The 16,953-nt window shown below is 38.6% G+C and overlaps 1 protein-coding gene across 2 annotated transcripts in view; it reads left to right on the top strand.

Moving 5' to 3' along the window:
- LRBA (LPS responsive beige-like anchor protein) overlaps positions 1–16,953 on the top strand; it is a 368,959-nt gene that overhangs the window by 187,608 nt on the left and 164,398 nt on the right. For both annotated transcript variants that reach the window (XM_036381985.2, XM_036381986.2), the window contains 3 exons: positions 4,636–4,760; positions 11,708–11,854; positions 14,449–14,585. In XM_036381985.2, the coding sequence (XP_036237878.1) occupies positions 4,636–4,760; positions 11,708–11,854; positions 14,449–14,585 (409 nt within the window). The remainder of the gene's footprint in view (positions 1–4,635; positions 4,761–11,707; positions 11,855–14,448; positions 14,586–16,953) is intronic.

Below are 16,953 nucleotides of genomic sequence, written 5' to 3' on the forward strand. Positions count from 1 at the left end.
TGGTGATGGAGAAATCGTGGAGCTGCTTTCTTTTAGATTTCCTTTCAGATCTGTACTGTTGCTCCTGATGCATGAGTGGTGTTGCCACTCTGTTTTTGGCTGTCTATGAAACTAATTTAGCCTAAGTCTCTGTGTTTGAGCATCTACACCTTAGGAATTGTCATCACTGATTGATTGCTTTGCTGATGGTCTTCGTGAAGAGACCAAGGATTGATTAGGTTTGGAGACTGACTCATCTGCTTAACTCTACAGTTAGAGTTCTGACACGGAGCGTGTAATCTCAAAATTTATCTTGGTATCTTCACACAGGCTTCTCTGGTTTTAAGTTTGTTTTGATTGCCTTTTGTGGAAGTGGATTTTCTTGCCTTTAAGTTTAAAAGCCTCCTATATGGAAGAGGTCTTTTAGAGCTTGAGCTATCCTCAGTCTCTGAAGATTTCTGTAACATTGTGCTCTTTTGCCTCTCTCTTTCTCTCTTTCTCTCTTTCTCTCTTTCTCTCTTTCTTTCTTTCTTTCTTTCTTTCTTTCTTTCTTTCTTTCTTTCTTTCTTTCTTTCTTTCTTTCTTTCTTTCTTTCTTTCTTTCTTTCTTTCTTTCTTTCTTTCTTTCTTTCTTTTCTTTCTTTCTTTCTTTCTTTCTTTCTTTCTTTCTTTCTTTCTTTCTTTCTTTCTTTCTTTCTTTCTTTCTTTCTCTCTTTCTCTCTTTCTCTCTTTCTCTCTTTCTCTCTTTCTCTCTTTCTCTCTTTCTCTCTTTCTCTCTTTCTCTCTTTCTCTCTTTCTCTCTCTCTTTCTCTTCCCTCTCTCCCCCTCTCCCTCTCTCCCTCTCTCCTCTGTTCTGTATTTGTTTATTTGCTACTTCAGTCATCTAAGAATCTGAATGGAGGCTTCTGTGGTGTGCTGAAATCCATTCTCACTTAACTGGTACCTTGAGTACAGCCCTAAGACCTCTCAAAATATTGCTTTTCTAGGTTTGCATTTTATTTCCTCTTTCCTACCTCATGCAGTCCCTTTACAACCCACACTGGTGTGTTGACTGTTTCTTTTCTGGGATGGCAGAGTATCTTGAAATACACAGTGGGGTAAGACATTACAAGAAGTAATTCTTTAGCAATTGCATTATCCTCTCATTGTTGTCTGGTGTGGCTTATATTAAATTTAAATCTATAAGGGTATGAGGACTAATAGGTAGTTTCCATGCCTAAAATACCTTTGCTATGACACCATAATAAAACTAGTACAGCAGTTGGTATGTTTTGTCTCCAATTGTCCTAATCTTTGAAACTGGTAGGAAATACAGGTTTCTTGTTCTGATAGTGGAAATAAATGAGCATTTAGACTTTTCCTCATTGCCCACAGTGAAGTGACTTATTTTTTTCATGACACAAAATCCTGAGGGAACGGGTTATATTGGTCATTTTAAATTTGATCTCATCTCTGTACAATTTAAACAATGAAGTTAGGTGCATGGGAATGAGAGGAAAGTTTTCTCTCAATTCTGAGTACATAGCCTGGTAATTTGGGAAACTGTTGGAAAAATAAAGCAGTATAATGGTTATGCTATTTGAATAAAACACTTAATATAAAAGCTTTGTTTTGGTTCAGTCAATATTGTTACTAAGGAACCACTAATTACTCTGTATCATGTTGGAGGGGGCCCTGACAAATCCATGCAAATCATATGATTTATAATTCATAAATCCCTGATCCCCTGAGCGATGTTGCTCTTGCATTTAGACTAATTGAGTAGTTACGTTCATCGATCCAGTCCATATAGCACCTCTAGTCCACATGGCAGCCTTTCCTGCAGGACCAGGAACTCCTGTTGTCAAATGTCCCCTGTAGTTTCCCTAAAATCTGCCTCCTTGGCCCTTTGCTTCACAGTCCTTCAGTCAGCCAGCAGTCAGTTCTCCCCAAATCAGAGCAATATTTCTGTCTCCCCCTGGTTGCAGAGGTACAAAGCAGGGTACAGCATTGCCTTTTGGGGATGGGACTGCAGTGGTTAATTGCTCTTACTAGTAAGGCAGTGTGCTGGAGTAGCTGTGTGGTGTACTGGTTTATATTGGTTCTAGTATCAACTGGTTTATCTTGGCTCAAAAATTGCATTTTTCCCAGTAGCTGCTCTCAAAAATGTCTCACTTGTAACAATTAGTCAACACAGGTGTTTATTTTTGGCTTTGCAGGGTTTTGTTGGATGTTTTTCTATGTGTGAAGAGTAGATAATTTTTTCCCCTCATAATGCAGTGGTTGCCAATACTTACAAATACTGAAATACACAGTCTAATAGTGGTTATGCAGTTGTGTGTGAATAATCAGTGCACCACTGAAGGAGATAGAATCCTATGAAAATTTTGCATGCAGAACTGAAAATAAAAGCAAGGGACTAAAGATATATTATGTTTCAGGATAATATTTCATGCCTGATCATTGTTACCTATTTTCCTAATAATTTTAGCATAGTTTTGTAATGTGCTATAATTGTAATTGTTATCCAGAAGAATGGCATCACTTAATTCTATCAAAACTGTGGCAAGGTAGATGAATGACAAATTAATAATTTACCATCTTTGCATAATACTGTAGCCCAGAACACCAGAAGGATTGATGGCAGAAGAGGTTAACAAATTTTAGCAGCTTCCATTAGCTTTTCATTGTCATATGTTTGTGGTGCCGACTGAAATAAGCTTTGTAGGAGATCCCAGTGCAGGGAACTAATTACTTGTGCCGATTGCCACCCTGATGAATAGACCCTCATTGTATCATTCCCCTGAAGACGAGGAGCAGGCTGTGATTCACGACTGCATCCTGGCTGATATTTGATAATAATTTTAACAGATAAATGTAGGAAGGCAGAATGATGAAGTGCCTATCCATGCTCTATGACTATCAAAGGCATGCACATAGCCAGCTGTGTTCTGCTTTTTTTTCTGTAATCACTAATGGAGAATTTTAAGTTATTAATCGACCTTTGAATAAACCCGTATCTTCCTGTATATTGTAGTTTTTCTTTGGTTAATTATTCCAAAATCATTGGGTCTTATAATCAGAGCAGCCCAATTTTAGCATGACTGTAATACAGACAACTGTGAAAATAAGATACTGGGGAATTTGATTCCAATATTTCTGTTTTTTTCTGAAAATGAGCAATTAGGAAGATGAAGATTAGCACTGCCTTTTCTTTGGTGTTCGAAATAGGCATAGAATTTTAATGAAGACTGCAAAGACAACCTCCATTTTGATAAAATTATTTTCAGTCAGAATTTGTAATATCTACAAATAATGTTTGAAAGTAGTGTTACACAAATCATTCTGGCTTTTGTTACTACATTTGTTTGAAACCTTGATTTACCTTAAATAAAACTAATTTCTGCCTTTAAACCTCAGAACTACGAATGTAGAAAGCAAGTATTTTTAACATTGTGATCTGTAAATTAGTAGTGCCTATTCATTTGTCAGTGTTGACAGGTATACTTTTTATTAGCTCCTGGATCAGAAACGGAATATATATATCTGCACGTTCGTCTATTGTTTTAATACTGGCTGCAAACAAAGTCCATGTTTTTAGTCTGAACATACACATTTTCAGGGTATCATGGCTAATCTATGCCTCAGGTATTTTCTGTTTGCTTGTTTGTCATACCTGAAATTGGCATTTTCTGTACATTCTCTGGGCTAAAATACTGTTTTACAGTGGCATTAATTCATGATCATCTAAACAGATAGTAACTGGCACTTATATATGACCATATTAAAAAGATCTACGTATATTTGGAGCATAAAATGGAAAATAATGAATTTGATATAACCTTTTCTATATGTAATTTTTTTAAAGTATGCTTTCTATTTGGCAACTATTACACATCATAACGTGTAGTTTTTAATTAAATGTAAAAACACAACTACATAAACCAGAAATGCAATCTGATTTGCTCGAAAATAGATTGCTGTTTCACTCTCCTGGAATGGTTTATTTAAAAACAGTAAATGGAAAAGAAATGCATTTTCTCGTGTTGTTCTAAGCCTCAGGGGCTAAATGTAATGAATATTTTAAGAGATTATTTTAATTAAATTCCTGCACATCTAAACAGAGTAATATTTTATTATCACATACATAACCATGTAACTGAGGTATTCATTAAAGTTAACACTTTCTGGACCAAGAATTCATGGCATGATTTACTGACCTTGTGCAAAAAGGCACAAATTAGGAAGAAAAATGAAGGGGGACAGACTTTGATTAATATAGGTAATGCTATACCATATTTATAATAGCCTTTTCCCTATTCTGGTTTATAAATGCAGTCACTGAGAAAGGTGCCCTGCTGAGGCTGAAATGAGGCTGAAATCGGAGCACATGCCACTAGAGTGTGGGGAAACTGATCACACTGTCAGCAATTCATTTCAAAATGATGTATTTAGTGCTCATTTCACCTTCCAAGAAAAAAGGGAAAGGAGTTCCTTAGACTGGAAGGTGATATTGTTATTTTCAAGGACATACCTAAGTAAAAGATTGCAGAAAGGGGGGGAGGTTAGGAAAAAAAAGGCGAAAGCAGCGCAAACAAGGAGAGCTTTATGCAGAAATTCAGCGCTACCATGCTGGTTGATAATTGCTAACATATGTGGCTCCTCTGTTTCATTGTAGTCGTCCTCGTGAGTTCTGGCGCCTCGACTACTGGGAAGATGACTTGCGGCGCCGGCGACGATTTGTGCGTAACCCCCTCGGATCGACACATCCTGAAGCGACACTCAGGGCAGCCGGAGAGCATGGTCAGTGTAAAATCTGCCTCCTGCCACCAGCAGCAGGTTACAGTACATGGTGGGAGAGGCTGGACCTTCCTCCTTGTAGGATGCTAGCAAATGGTCCCAAAGCAAAGGCTTTTGGCACCGCGTTTCGGGCAATGTGTTTTCCATACAGAGGTAAACTGGCCCTTCCTTCACAGCAGCAGCGCTTGTGTTTGCTGAGCCCCTTCTTCCCATTTCAGCTGGCCTGGGTGGTGTTGCCTACAACAATTACAGTCCTCACTAGGCAGAAGGAAACTGGATGCAATTTTGCCATTAATTCCTGGACAGACTTCTGTGTAAATTACCTGCTTATAGTTTAGTAACTTCAGAAGAATTTTTCCTGTTCAAAATCCACACCAATTATTTCAGTTAGCATATATCTGCTTATTGTTGCAGATATGTTAAAAGAGAAATAGCACTTCTACAAGCTAAACTGTACCTTTGCTTAAGTCCTCAAGCTTTTCTGCAAGAATTTGATATGGAATAAAGAGTAGCAAATGCTGACGTGCAAAGTATTGCTCAAGCAGCAAAATGGTAACAATCGTTTCTACCTGGTGATTGTAAAAAAAGGAGATTACTTTTTTTTTACAGTTGTTACTCCTCATTTCATAACCTGGGATCAGTCTGATGTAAGATGCTATGTCCATTTTAGAGGGGAATGTATTTACCAAACTAATAGAATAGTCAGTGTGAGAATTCTATAGTAAATCAAAATATAAGGAAGCAAACAAAAACCACAACCAAAGCCAGTGAACTTTGGGGTTTAGTACAAAATTTTATGTCTTTGCTATCTAATGAGGGTACACTGATAAGGTAGAAAAGTCTTGTACTTAAAAATAATTTGCTTATAATTTAAGCTGAGTATCCTTCACCTTGAAGGCACAAATCTTGAAGCAAATAACCTAAATTTAGGGGTTTTTTTTCTTTGTTAGTTTATGAATTACTGAATACATAGAAGCATACATATGCCCACAGAAATTGTGTGGGGGATGCAGTTTATGCTAATTTTAGATTGTTAAGAGTGTTGTATGAATGTAGAAGAACATCACTGTCATAAAGTTGGTTTCCGTCAGGCATCTTAACCTCTTGCACTCAGCCTTAAAGAGCCATTTCTGGGAGAAAATGTCTACAATATGTCAGCTGATATAATGCCAAATGTGACATCAGTCCTCTGAAATAAATGACCATACAGAGAATAGTCAATAAAGTGATCTGAAAGCAATGTTTGTAGAGCCCTACATCTTTGACTATACAAAGAAGAACAAGATGTAGAATTAATTAACTCACTTTTTGCTTTGGGGATTGTTGTTCTTAATACGATGTGTTGTTCCTATACCATGGACTGTAGGGCATTAGGGTTTTATTTGTTTAAAACTCCATGGATGAACAGCAACTTCCCCCCTTTTAATATTATGTGTACTTCAAGTTAAATAGATCTTGTCAAAATTTGATGTATTCCCATTGTATTTTCACATTTAATCTTTATGCTGTTTATCAAAATTTTAAAAATATCAGTAAATATTTTTACTGAAAAATATTTAGAGCAACCATTTAAATTTGTGTAACTAATTCTTTCACAAGTAAAGACACAGTAATGCAATTATTCATATTTCATACTAATCTGATATTTTCATTAACCCATGCTATATTTCAAGGGCTGTTGTATATAATCAGTTTGTAATTGACAGGACAACAATTTTTGTCAATACAAAGGAAGAATGAATAAAATTGCCCTATTTCAGAAGTAGCTAATAGGCATAGCTGATAACTAACTCTGGTGATTTAAATAGACATAATTGTTTTCTCTGTGCCTTTCTATTCAGATTTTGACATCCTTAACGCTCTTCTATTTTGTTTAATTTCCTGATGTTGTTTTGTTCTGAATTTTCATACTGCCTTTGTTATCTGTAGTCTTTCTGGTTTTTTATCTATCCAGTGAATATTTTAGTTTACCCTAAGTCATTATTTAATGTGATTTCTGAAATTATGGATAGTTATTATCTGCTTGAGTGTGTGTACACATACAGCTGTCTTTTTTCAAGGACTTCCACTGGCAAGGTGTAAAATCTATGACCAAAGTACAAATTCAAGTTCAGCTGGAACCTGTATACAATGTATAGGAGGGCAAAGATAGTTGGGATTTTTGCTGATTCATTTTGGATTTGGCTTTCTTGATGCGTTGTTTTTAGTTTGTTTGGGTATTTTTTTCTTGAATTTTAGAAAGTACAGTTCAATTTCTTTCTGAATTGTGTTTATAAACTTCTAATATTAACCAATTTCATATCAGAAATTCCAATTATTCTCAGATTTTTTTGGAACCTGACTTTCATGATGTAGATATCCCTAGTATTTGCAGAGTATTTGCTCCAGTGTGTTATGATTTCATATCAATAATTTTTCATTAATTATTCCATTTCAATTCATTTTACATGTCTCTGAAGCAAAAGCATTTTTAGATAATGTATAAAAGGTTCCCTACTGCCTATTTAAGTTTTTTTCAAAACATCACAGACCAAAACCTGAAATTGGACATAAGGGATTTTGCCAAAAGTGAGGCAGGGGAAAATAATGCATAAATAATGGAACAGTACAAGCAGTAACCATGCTTGATAACATGGATTTTAGCTCACTTTCATTAGAAGATACACATTATCAACTGCTTGGTGTCTTACAAATACAGCTAGATGTATTCTCCACCCCAGAGAACTTACAGTGCAAGAATCATCACAATTTGCAACTGTGAAACTGATTCAGAAACAATTGGAAGCCTAGATACTGTTCAGTAAAACCTAGAGAGGACAACAACAATCAGCTCTGTTGCAGCCTAGTTATGTGTCTTAGGAGCAAGAACCAATCTTTTCCAAGGATTGATTTGATTTGAAGGAGAACCTCTGGTGCAGAGGTGGCAGAATAAATACCTGAAGACTAATGTTCTCTGTTCAGACAATCAATACCAGCCCCATGACTATACTTCTGGCTACCTTCTAGTTAAAAACAAATTTTTTAATTCTGACAATTTAATTGCCATTCCCAAGTTCACATTAACTTGCTTGGGAAAAAAAGGCTTTAGGTAATTTTTCAAAGGGAAAAGGGAAAAAAAAAAAGGATCCTTCCAAACTGGCTATTTATAAAAGTCAGTCTAATGGTGTATTGTGGGGAAAGGAAAGAAAGGTGAAGGTGCTGTGGTAATAAGTTTGGGATGGAAAGAGTTAACTCTTCTCTATTCTTCCTGTCACCTAACTATATAGAAATGGAACCAAAATTATATAAATGTGGAGGAAAAAAAAAGAATAAACCTGTTGCTATTTTGAAACTGACCCCAAAATGCAATCTTTGTGAGGGGATCTTTAGCAGCAAGAAAATACTTTATCAAACTTTTTAACAAGTGATTTATTGGGGTTTTTAATTGATGTTTGTTAAAAATTTGGGGATGGGGGATTAAAATAGTCTGTAGAATTTCCATTGAGACAATAGGTGGAGTTCAGGGCTTTGTGGCTGCAAGGGACCAGCAGGAGATCATCTCCAGTATTGTACTCGACTGGTTAGTTTGCTTTGCCTCAGCTAGAAAGATAATATTTTAAAAACTTGGTTTGAAAATGATTGGTTTTTTCCACTGTTATGTTTTGAAAGAAGTAGGGAGAGTAGAGGGAAGCTTCTGGGAGCCCTTTGTGAAAAAAAAGATACATAGTAAGGAGGTTTTTAAATACACCTTTTCCTTCAGTTGCTTTTCCTGGTATAATTACCAGATACAAAAAAAAAAAAAAGAAGTTGTGTGCTAGCAGACTGTTGTGTTCAGAGCAATACATAGGCCAGGCCTTGAGATCTTGATCTTGGAAAGGTGTGTGGGAGTTTGTGCTTAGAGCTGCAGGGTTGGAGCCAGAGGGTCTGGTCACACCAACATAGGCAGGCCTGGCAGAGTGCCTTAGAGAAGGCAGAGCAGGGTTTGTGACCTGAAATATGAAATCCAGTGTAATATAACTCTGTGCTTATGTGGGATTGGAGTTTGTCACATGATGTCATGCTCCATCATACATCTCTCTAACCAGGAAATATATAAAGAGAGCTAGACCATGGCCTGCCTACACCAGAGCATTTATCTACAGAAGAATAGGTGAATCCATGTGGAATATATTCTGGTCTGTGCAGGGACACATGTAAGCATGAGAGTGTTGGTTGCAGATGCAGTACTTTATGCACACCAGTACAGAAAAGGCAGATTTGCTTTATTTACATCTGTACAGAAAAAGCAGATTCTGGTTCAGAGTGTGGTGTCTCACTGCCTTCCAGTAGCATTGCCTTTCACTAGCTGGTGTCTGCAGGTGTGTGGAGAGGCATCTTCCTCTGCCTGTGTTTAAGCTGTGTTTAACACCCATTACATGCATGTCAGGAAATATTGGTAAATAACATCATATGCAAAGAGATGACAAAAGTTTACACAAATAGACTGAAATAATTCAAGGTCTAAAATCTCCTATTGAAAAAGCACATACATAAGATGTATGCTTTTGAATCAGCAGAATATCAGTAGCTGGGGAAAGAATTAAGATCTGAGAAGTGAAAAAGATAGGGCAATATTTCTGTTATCCAGTTATCTCTGGTTTGGAAGCTGCTATACTGATTTTATTTTTTTCTTAAAGACTGAAGGACATAGTAACATTTTAGACGAGTTGTACTAAGTATAAAAGTATTAGCCTTTGGTCTTGGCTCTGAATTCAATCTTAAATAAGAATAGGTAGGGAGCTAATTTGAAATCAGCATTTTCAGTATAACACAGATTCTAGTAGAGGAAGCAAAAAATGGCAGGTAGGTACAGTGCAGATGAAGTTTTTGAAACAACAAATATAATTTGCCTGCATTAAAAGAAAAAAAAAAAGAACAAAAAGGGAAAGAAAGAAAATAATTTATTATCTTGGACTTCATCTTGAGGTAGTTTTGTTCTATTTTACTGTTTTTGATCTTGGAGAGAGTGCTGGTAGGGCAGTGACTAAGAGTGCATGTGGTGTGTGTTAGTACACTGATGGTAATTTTACTGCTGCTAACTGAAAATCCTCAAGGGGGAGTTAATTACAGGAAAACCTTCCTAAATATCAGCTGCATATTTTCCATGACAAGAAGGTTTTTCAACTCACATTGAACAACTCCAGAATCTGAGTTATCATTATTTACATGAGCATATTTTGCAAGAAAGTAAAATTTGTGTTTGTACAATGCAGTTAAAGCTTTGCAGTAATTTTTTAAGGCTTTCTTACAAGCGACAGCTATTGCTAGGGCAAAAGGAGCATGTATAAATTGCATTTTGTTTTGTATGGCAAGTTAAATTTCCTTTTATTTCTGTTTTTGGTTGGTTGGTTTGAGGTGGAGGTTTATGTTTGCTTTTTGTTGTTGTGGTTGTTTGGGGTTTCTTTGTAAGGTCGAGGCCTAAACCAAAACCAGTATTTGGTCATTTGGTCGTTGTTGTTGTTGTTATGATGGGGGTTTTATATTTGGGTTTTGGTCTTTTTTTTTTCTTCTTCTTCTTTTTTTTTTCTTTCTGGTGAGTGGACTTCATTTTTACTTTTTCACTGAGCTGAAAAGGTTTTATTATTTGCAATTTACGTGCCCATATTTACTTACACAATTTAAACTTTATGTATTGCCACAGGGGAGTCGCTGCCTTCTGTAAATGTTTGCAGATTAGCATATTTTTAGAGGGAGCCCGTGGAACTTCAAATCAAGTGTGGCAGCAATCAGAGCGAGCAGTCACCAGTGTGTTGAAGTTAGTTGGTCCTGATGTGTTTGGTGAATGTTTTTCAAACATGGCTGTGCCATGGGTATTCTCAGTGTAACTTTTAAGAAACAGTATTTTAATTTTGAACTTAAAAAAAAAAATCCAAACAAACAAAAAACCCGGACACATACACTGCTGTGTTTTGGCATTACCACAGCAAAACTTAGGCATAGAAGGAGTAATTACATCTTTCTTTTCCTTTTTAATACACTTTTTTTTATCTCCTTTAATTTTTTTTTTTTACTTTTTCTGTTGCTGCTTTGAGCCGGTGATTTAAATAAAACAGATTTCGAGGCGGCAGTGTCGGGGGACGATGGGAGCGCTCCCGGGTTCCGCGGCGCTCCCGGGGCCGTGCGGGGCGGGGATGTCGCTGCCCGGGCACGGCGGGGACACATTTACCGGCCCGGTGACCGCGTGCGGGGCGGAACATGGCTCCAAGCATGCCTGGCCGCTTCCCTTCCATCCCGAAAATCCCGCCGTGAGCCCAGCAATGCCCCGCGGGAGGATGGTCGTGCCCCTTGGAAGCAGGTGCAGGCTGTTCCCCGCCTCCAGCCGCCCTCCCAGGGCAGATTCGCCGCCTCACGCCTGGCATGGAGGGGTGGCGGCTTTTCTGCCTCACGGCCTCGGCCTGCTGCGGACGGGAGCGGGAGCGATGCGGGGCGGCAGCTCCAGCGCCTCTCCCTCCGCCTTGTCCCCGCTGCTCCCGGGTTTTTCCCGGCGGGAGCAGCCCCGGGGCCGGGGGCTGCGGGCCGGGGCCGCCGGTGGCGTTGCCCCGGGCGGGTCCCGCCGCTCCCGGCCCCGGCCTGCGCCTCCCGTTCCAGGGCCGTGCTCGGGGGTGTCCCGGCGGGGTCCCGTGTCCTTTGCGGGTCAGGGTGACACATGGGGCAGCTGGGACCCTCCTCCAGCTCCACTTCCCAAGGAAGGCTGCAGGGCTAGGGAGTCTGCTGTATCCTTTTCCCCTCTGTCATAAACACTTGAAATAGAGTTGAACGCTGCAGAGAGCACTGGCTTAATAGGATTAAAACTAGATGTGTCCTAACATTAGAGGATTAAGACAGGTACTTCCCACAGCTATCCTAGGCAGTTTTCTTCCTGAACTTACATTTAAAAAATAAAATTACACTCCTATGTCACTGAGACCTGACAGCACTGTGTCTCATTTCAGCTCCCGATGAGGATATACTTGTCAAAGGAAAGCAGTCCATCAAGAGTCAAGTTTTAGGAAACCAGAACTCAGAAAGCGAGATTCTCTTGGAAGGTGATGATGATATCATGTCATTCATGGAGGAAAGAGAAGTGGAGAACTTGACAGGTAACGTCACCTATCTCATTTTCTCCTCAGCTTCTTCACTGTTGAAGTTCTGATCTCCCCATCTCTGCAGTGAATCATGGTTTGGGATGCACACTGATAATTAACACACTTCCCATAACTGGGTCATTAAGATAATTTTCTGTTCAGCTCAGATACTGAAGGTTTATTTGAGGAGAATTGTATGTTTTCTTTCTCTGCCTTTTTGTTTCTGCAGTAGATACCTATTCTAGAAAACCTTCCTTACAGAAAATAGCTCTATCTTGAAAAGGGCTTCTTTTGTTTTCTTGACCTCATTCCACTCAAATCATCAGACTTAGTGGGACAATTAGGCAAGCTGTCTTGTAATTTAAGGCTTTAGAGACCTTTAATTTTTTTGCTAAATCTATAAAATTGTGCTGGTTATTTACTTGCATGTAGAGGATTTGTACACTCGTTGGATTTGACTCATGTAAACCCCTTGACATTCCCCCATTGAAGTTCTTTCTCCACAGACCATGGCCTCATTAGATTCCTTTTTTTTTTCCTGAAGAAGAAATAGTACTTCAAATCATTCAACTTAATTAATTTTACATAATCACATGCAACCTTTGCTGATGTCACAATCTCAGTGGAGAGGGTCCATTTCTGTACAGTTCAAAATGTGAAACCAAAGTAACCAGTGGTTCGGAGACTGCGAGTTATATAAAGTGTCTCAATTGCTATTTGAGGAACATGGGTTTTACAGGGAAAATGCAAACTTCTCTGTGTTCTTTTGCTTCTCATCTGGTATTCCATGTACACTTAATTTAGAGAAATATACCATTTATTGGATAATTCTGGTTGCCTGAGAAGCTGGTAGTACACTCTTACATTGTTATGGATCATGCATATGATAATTCACTGAAAATGCTGAAAGTGATTATTTTTTGGCATTTTGCTTATCCCTGAACTGCATTCCACTCTTGTTTTTTTTAAGACAAAAAAGCAAAGTTAAAAATGCAGCACAAGGAAAAAGAAAACCTGCATAGGAAGAGTAAAGTAAAATAAAGTCATGGAAGAATGATGCAAAGGCATTTCGCTATATGAATCTTTTATTTTTCCCTTTCTACCATGAGCTTCCTTCTCAACAGACTTTTCCATGTTTCTTTCTATTATTCATTCATTGGTTTGAGTAATACATTCATACTGTAATAGAGGTGAAAGGGGAGTTTAATTATATAATCTTGACAATGGCAATAGGATTAAGAAGTAATCCTTACTAATAAAGTGGTGTGGGTTAGAAATGAAGTGGAAATTGTCAGGGGTCTTCTACAGGACCTGGATTGCCCCAGCTTCTGCATCTGTCTGCTTGCCCTGTAATTGAATGTCTGCGAGTGATTGAAAAAATGTTATTTCTCCTCTGGATTACATGCTAATGTACAGGGGGCAAAGGGAGACAGCAAAAGAACACATAGCTTCTTATTTTGTCCATTTGTGGGGGTGAGCTTTGGGAAATCATGGCAGTTCCGCAGCTATCTCATGCCCATCTGCAGACACAATGTATTTGTACGTTGGGAATAGAGAGCAAAGCTGCTCTGATCTCAGCAGAGCATCTCTTCTTTTGTCCTAGTGGCACACATTGAGATTGATGCGAGATTAAGGACCATCACCCTTCTAACAATCGATGGAAATAACAATTCATCTGAATTTTTTGTCAGTTATTCTCACGTTGATTACCTGAACGTGTGTACCTCATTTATAGATGCTTTATTAAAACAAAATTGTCTATGTCACTTTAGTATCTTCCTCTGTTTTACAAAAGTCAAATAATACTGCAGCCATGTAACTTCATTTCCTTGCCTCTTAATCAGCTGGATGACAAACATAACCTGTTTTCGTTCTGTGTGTGTTAGTTTATATAATGCTGAACCTATTGTTTTCAGTAGTAGTCTGATTTGTCCCTGTGATAAGCCCTGTGGAGATGTGATTATTCCAATAAAAATTCATTCAGTTGGAAACCAACCCTCCAGCTGTTTACTCCCACAGTCCCCGAGCTACACTAACACTGTATGGAATCCTTGAACAATATTTAATGTGGAATCAAAAGCATCTTTAAAACATTGTACTTTAGGCTCTATAACATTGTGTAACCTTAACAATAGATTTCCAGCATCCATGAGGGAACACTTTGCAGTTAGACAACTTTGAGCCTTGACTGCAGTGTTCATCTTTGTGAAATGCTATCAAAACTTCTCAGTAACTAAAGAACACATCAGACAGTAAGATTCTGAGTGTTCATGTGTGCACTCTCTATATTTCATGTAACAGAAGGTGTGCAACTCCTGGAGTTTCTTGGACAGAAGATGTGTCTGAGTAAAAGCTGAAGACTGCCATGCTAAAGCCAGCTCTGTGTAATGTATGCAGCAGTTTGCAATTGCAGCTGCCTCAGTGTTCAGCAGCACAGAGACACTGCAAATCTGTTACATATGTTCTTTTCCGGGACAAAAAGGGGTTTGCTCTGTAAGGAAGAGCTCTGCTCTTTGCTTTATTTTAATGTCCTTGGGCCTGAAAAGTGAATAATTTGTACTTGCATTCCTTTCAGTTTGAACATTGTTGGTGTTTTCCTGCTTTGGCAGGTCCAGTGTCCCTCAGCACACCAGCTCAGCTTGTGGCACCCTCTGTAGTAGTGAAAGGCACCCTTTCCATCACTCTTTCTGAGCTCTACTTTGAGGTGGATGAAGAAGATCCTAGTTTTAAGAAAATCGACCCAAAGGTAAGAGATCATTGACCCTGAGGTCTGAGAGATGATGACAAATTACCCAAGACCTTTAATTCTTCACTTGACTTCCTTTACCTCTATTGGGCTGCAGTGTTGCTGCTTTAATAACTTTGCCACTGACCATATATGTTGCTGAACTTCACATAGGTGACACCTCCTTTCCTGCTCCTTTTTCTCTCCCTCCCACAATTCAACCCTACTTGAATGTTAATTAGCTTGCTGGGAATAAAGCTCCAGGGAGACACGTCTGAAATAAAGACATCTTGAATCACTGGCCTGTATGAATACAGGGAAGTTCAGTGAGGCTTTTAGCCTTAATACGTTGTTTTACTTTCCTGATTTTAGCAAATGTTAGTGTAAAACAGCACTGAACTTCCCACACTCCTAAGTTTGCAGTGGTCCTGTCATATTACTCTCTAACACATTTTACTCGGCCCGTTATTATTTATTGTGCCTAAGCATAAAACATAATTGCCCTTCTAAAATATGTTTCTGAGCTGACTTGATAATTTCCACAAACTTTATTTGCTCTGAGTTGCTTGATTACTTGTCTTCTGATTAAAATTAGTAGCCTTCAATAAAATTCCAATTTCAAAGGGAGCATATCATGCAATTAGCTTAATAATGTTGCACTTGAATGTTTTCTGCAGTGTTACAGCAACATTTTCAAAGTAGGACACAACTGGTAAATATTCTCTCAATTTAAGCATAGTCACGGCTCTTGGTTTTTTAAATACCTGCCTAATGTTGAACTGGGTAATAATTTCTTTGGGAGGGGTACTGCTGGAAGGAGTTGTGGTTTTCTACTTGTCTGTAGAGAAAATACCTTGCGTGTTAAGCACCGGTTCAGTTCTTTGTTCCTATTGAGTAAATTGCTCTTGTCTGTAATAAAAATGGCATAGGTGGGTCTGAAAGCTGGGATTATCAAATCCTACCTGGAAAAAAATTTATGTCGAAAAGCAGTGCTCTCAAATTGTTAGAGCTAGATTTTAACATAAGCAATTAACTAGAATTGGGATTTTATGCGATATCATAAATGAGACTTAACTTTTCTTTTGGTCCTGAAGAATTTTTGAAATATATTGGAAATTATTTTAAATCTGAGATAGTGCTTAAAATTTTTATATGCTTGTATCCTTCTATTATGTTTCATTAATCCCCCCCCACATTTAACTAAAAAACCCCATCTAAAGATGGAAAGAATATAAATGTGAAATTAAAGTTAGTTTGATATGTTCCTGTATTGCATTTTCCATCGAAAATGTTCTGCTTTGTATTGTATCAGCATGAGAAAAGTCTTACAGATCTGCATTATTCTGGATTTTTGGTTTTCGTGTTCAGCACATAGGGTCTTTGAGTGCAGTTACTAATTCTTACCATTCCTGTTACATGTTTTGTGGGAATACTGACATATAACATATAGTTAGCCTCCTTTTCTCCTTCTTCCCAGTATTTGGTAGAGTTTTATTCTTAACTGTGGACAGGCATTCTTGTTTTCTTTGACCCTATCTTTTACTCTGTATCTGAGAGATTTTCTTAGAGTTCTTAAAACAGGAGAGGTTGGTTACATGAAGTACTGGCTACACCTCTTACATTCTGCTTGCAATGGCACTTTAGCTGGAGGTCTTAAAATTAAAAAAATACCTTTTATAATGTCTCAGGGATGGGGAGGAGCTAAAAATCAGATCTGAATAATTTTATTTTTAAAACTATGTAATCTTACAAACAACATCTTTTCACGCATTAACGCCTCCCTGCCCCACCCTGTGCTGAAATCAATGTACCTTGGTAGCGATGACGAGCTGCTGTAGAAAATGCCCCCTGAAAAAAAAAGAAAAGCCCCAACAACTAATCCGCTGTAAGCTCCGCAAGCCTGCTTAATTAATGAGGCTTCATCTGTTTGATAAATTTAAGTTCCCTGTATATTTGTCTAAACTACCGAAAAGAAAACATTGTGACAAGTTCCTGAAGAAAAACCTGCCTTAGGTAGCGATAGCATCGGCAGCGATACGATCAGAGTTTATAGCGGGCTCTGGGCTGTTTTGGGAAGGAACGGCTAATCCCGTTCTGCCAGGTGATCCGGGATCAGCGCTGTGGAAAGCGCTCAGATGGCTCCACAAAAGGCTTGTGGGGCTCAGCCGGGGCTGGAGGGGCTGCGGGCGCGGCGGCGGGGCCGGGGCCGGGGTGTGCCCGCTCCGCCGGCCAGGGTGGCCCCGCTCCATCGCCCCGGCTGCTGCCGCCAGCGAGGATTTCGTTTTTAAATTTAAAGGCAAAAGCAGCTCAAGTTTGAATGGTTATTTCTTTCCGTCTCCGTCCAAAAGGAAACGAAAATAGTTCTTTGGGGCAAGAACTAGACTTTTTT

The sequence above is a fragment of the Molothrus ater genome, chromosome 4 (genome assembly GCF_012460135.2).
Source record: "Molothrus ater isolate BHLD 08-10-18 breed brown headed cowbird chromosome 4, BPBGC_Mater_1.1, whole genome shotgun sequence".
NCBI lineage: Eukaryota > Metazoa > Chordata > Aves > Passeriformes > Icteridae > Molothrus > Molothrus ater.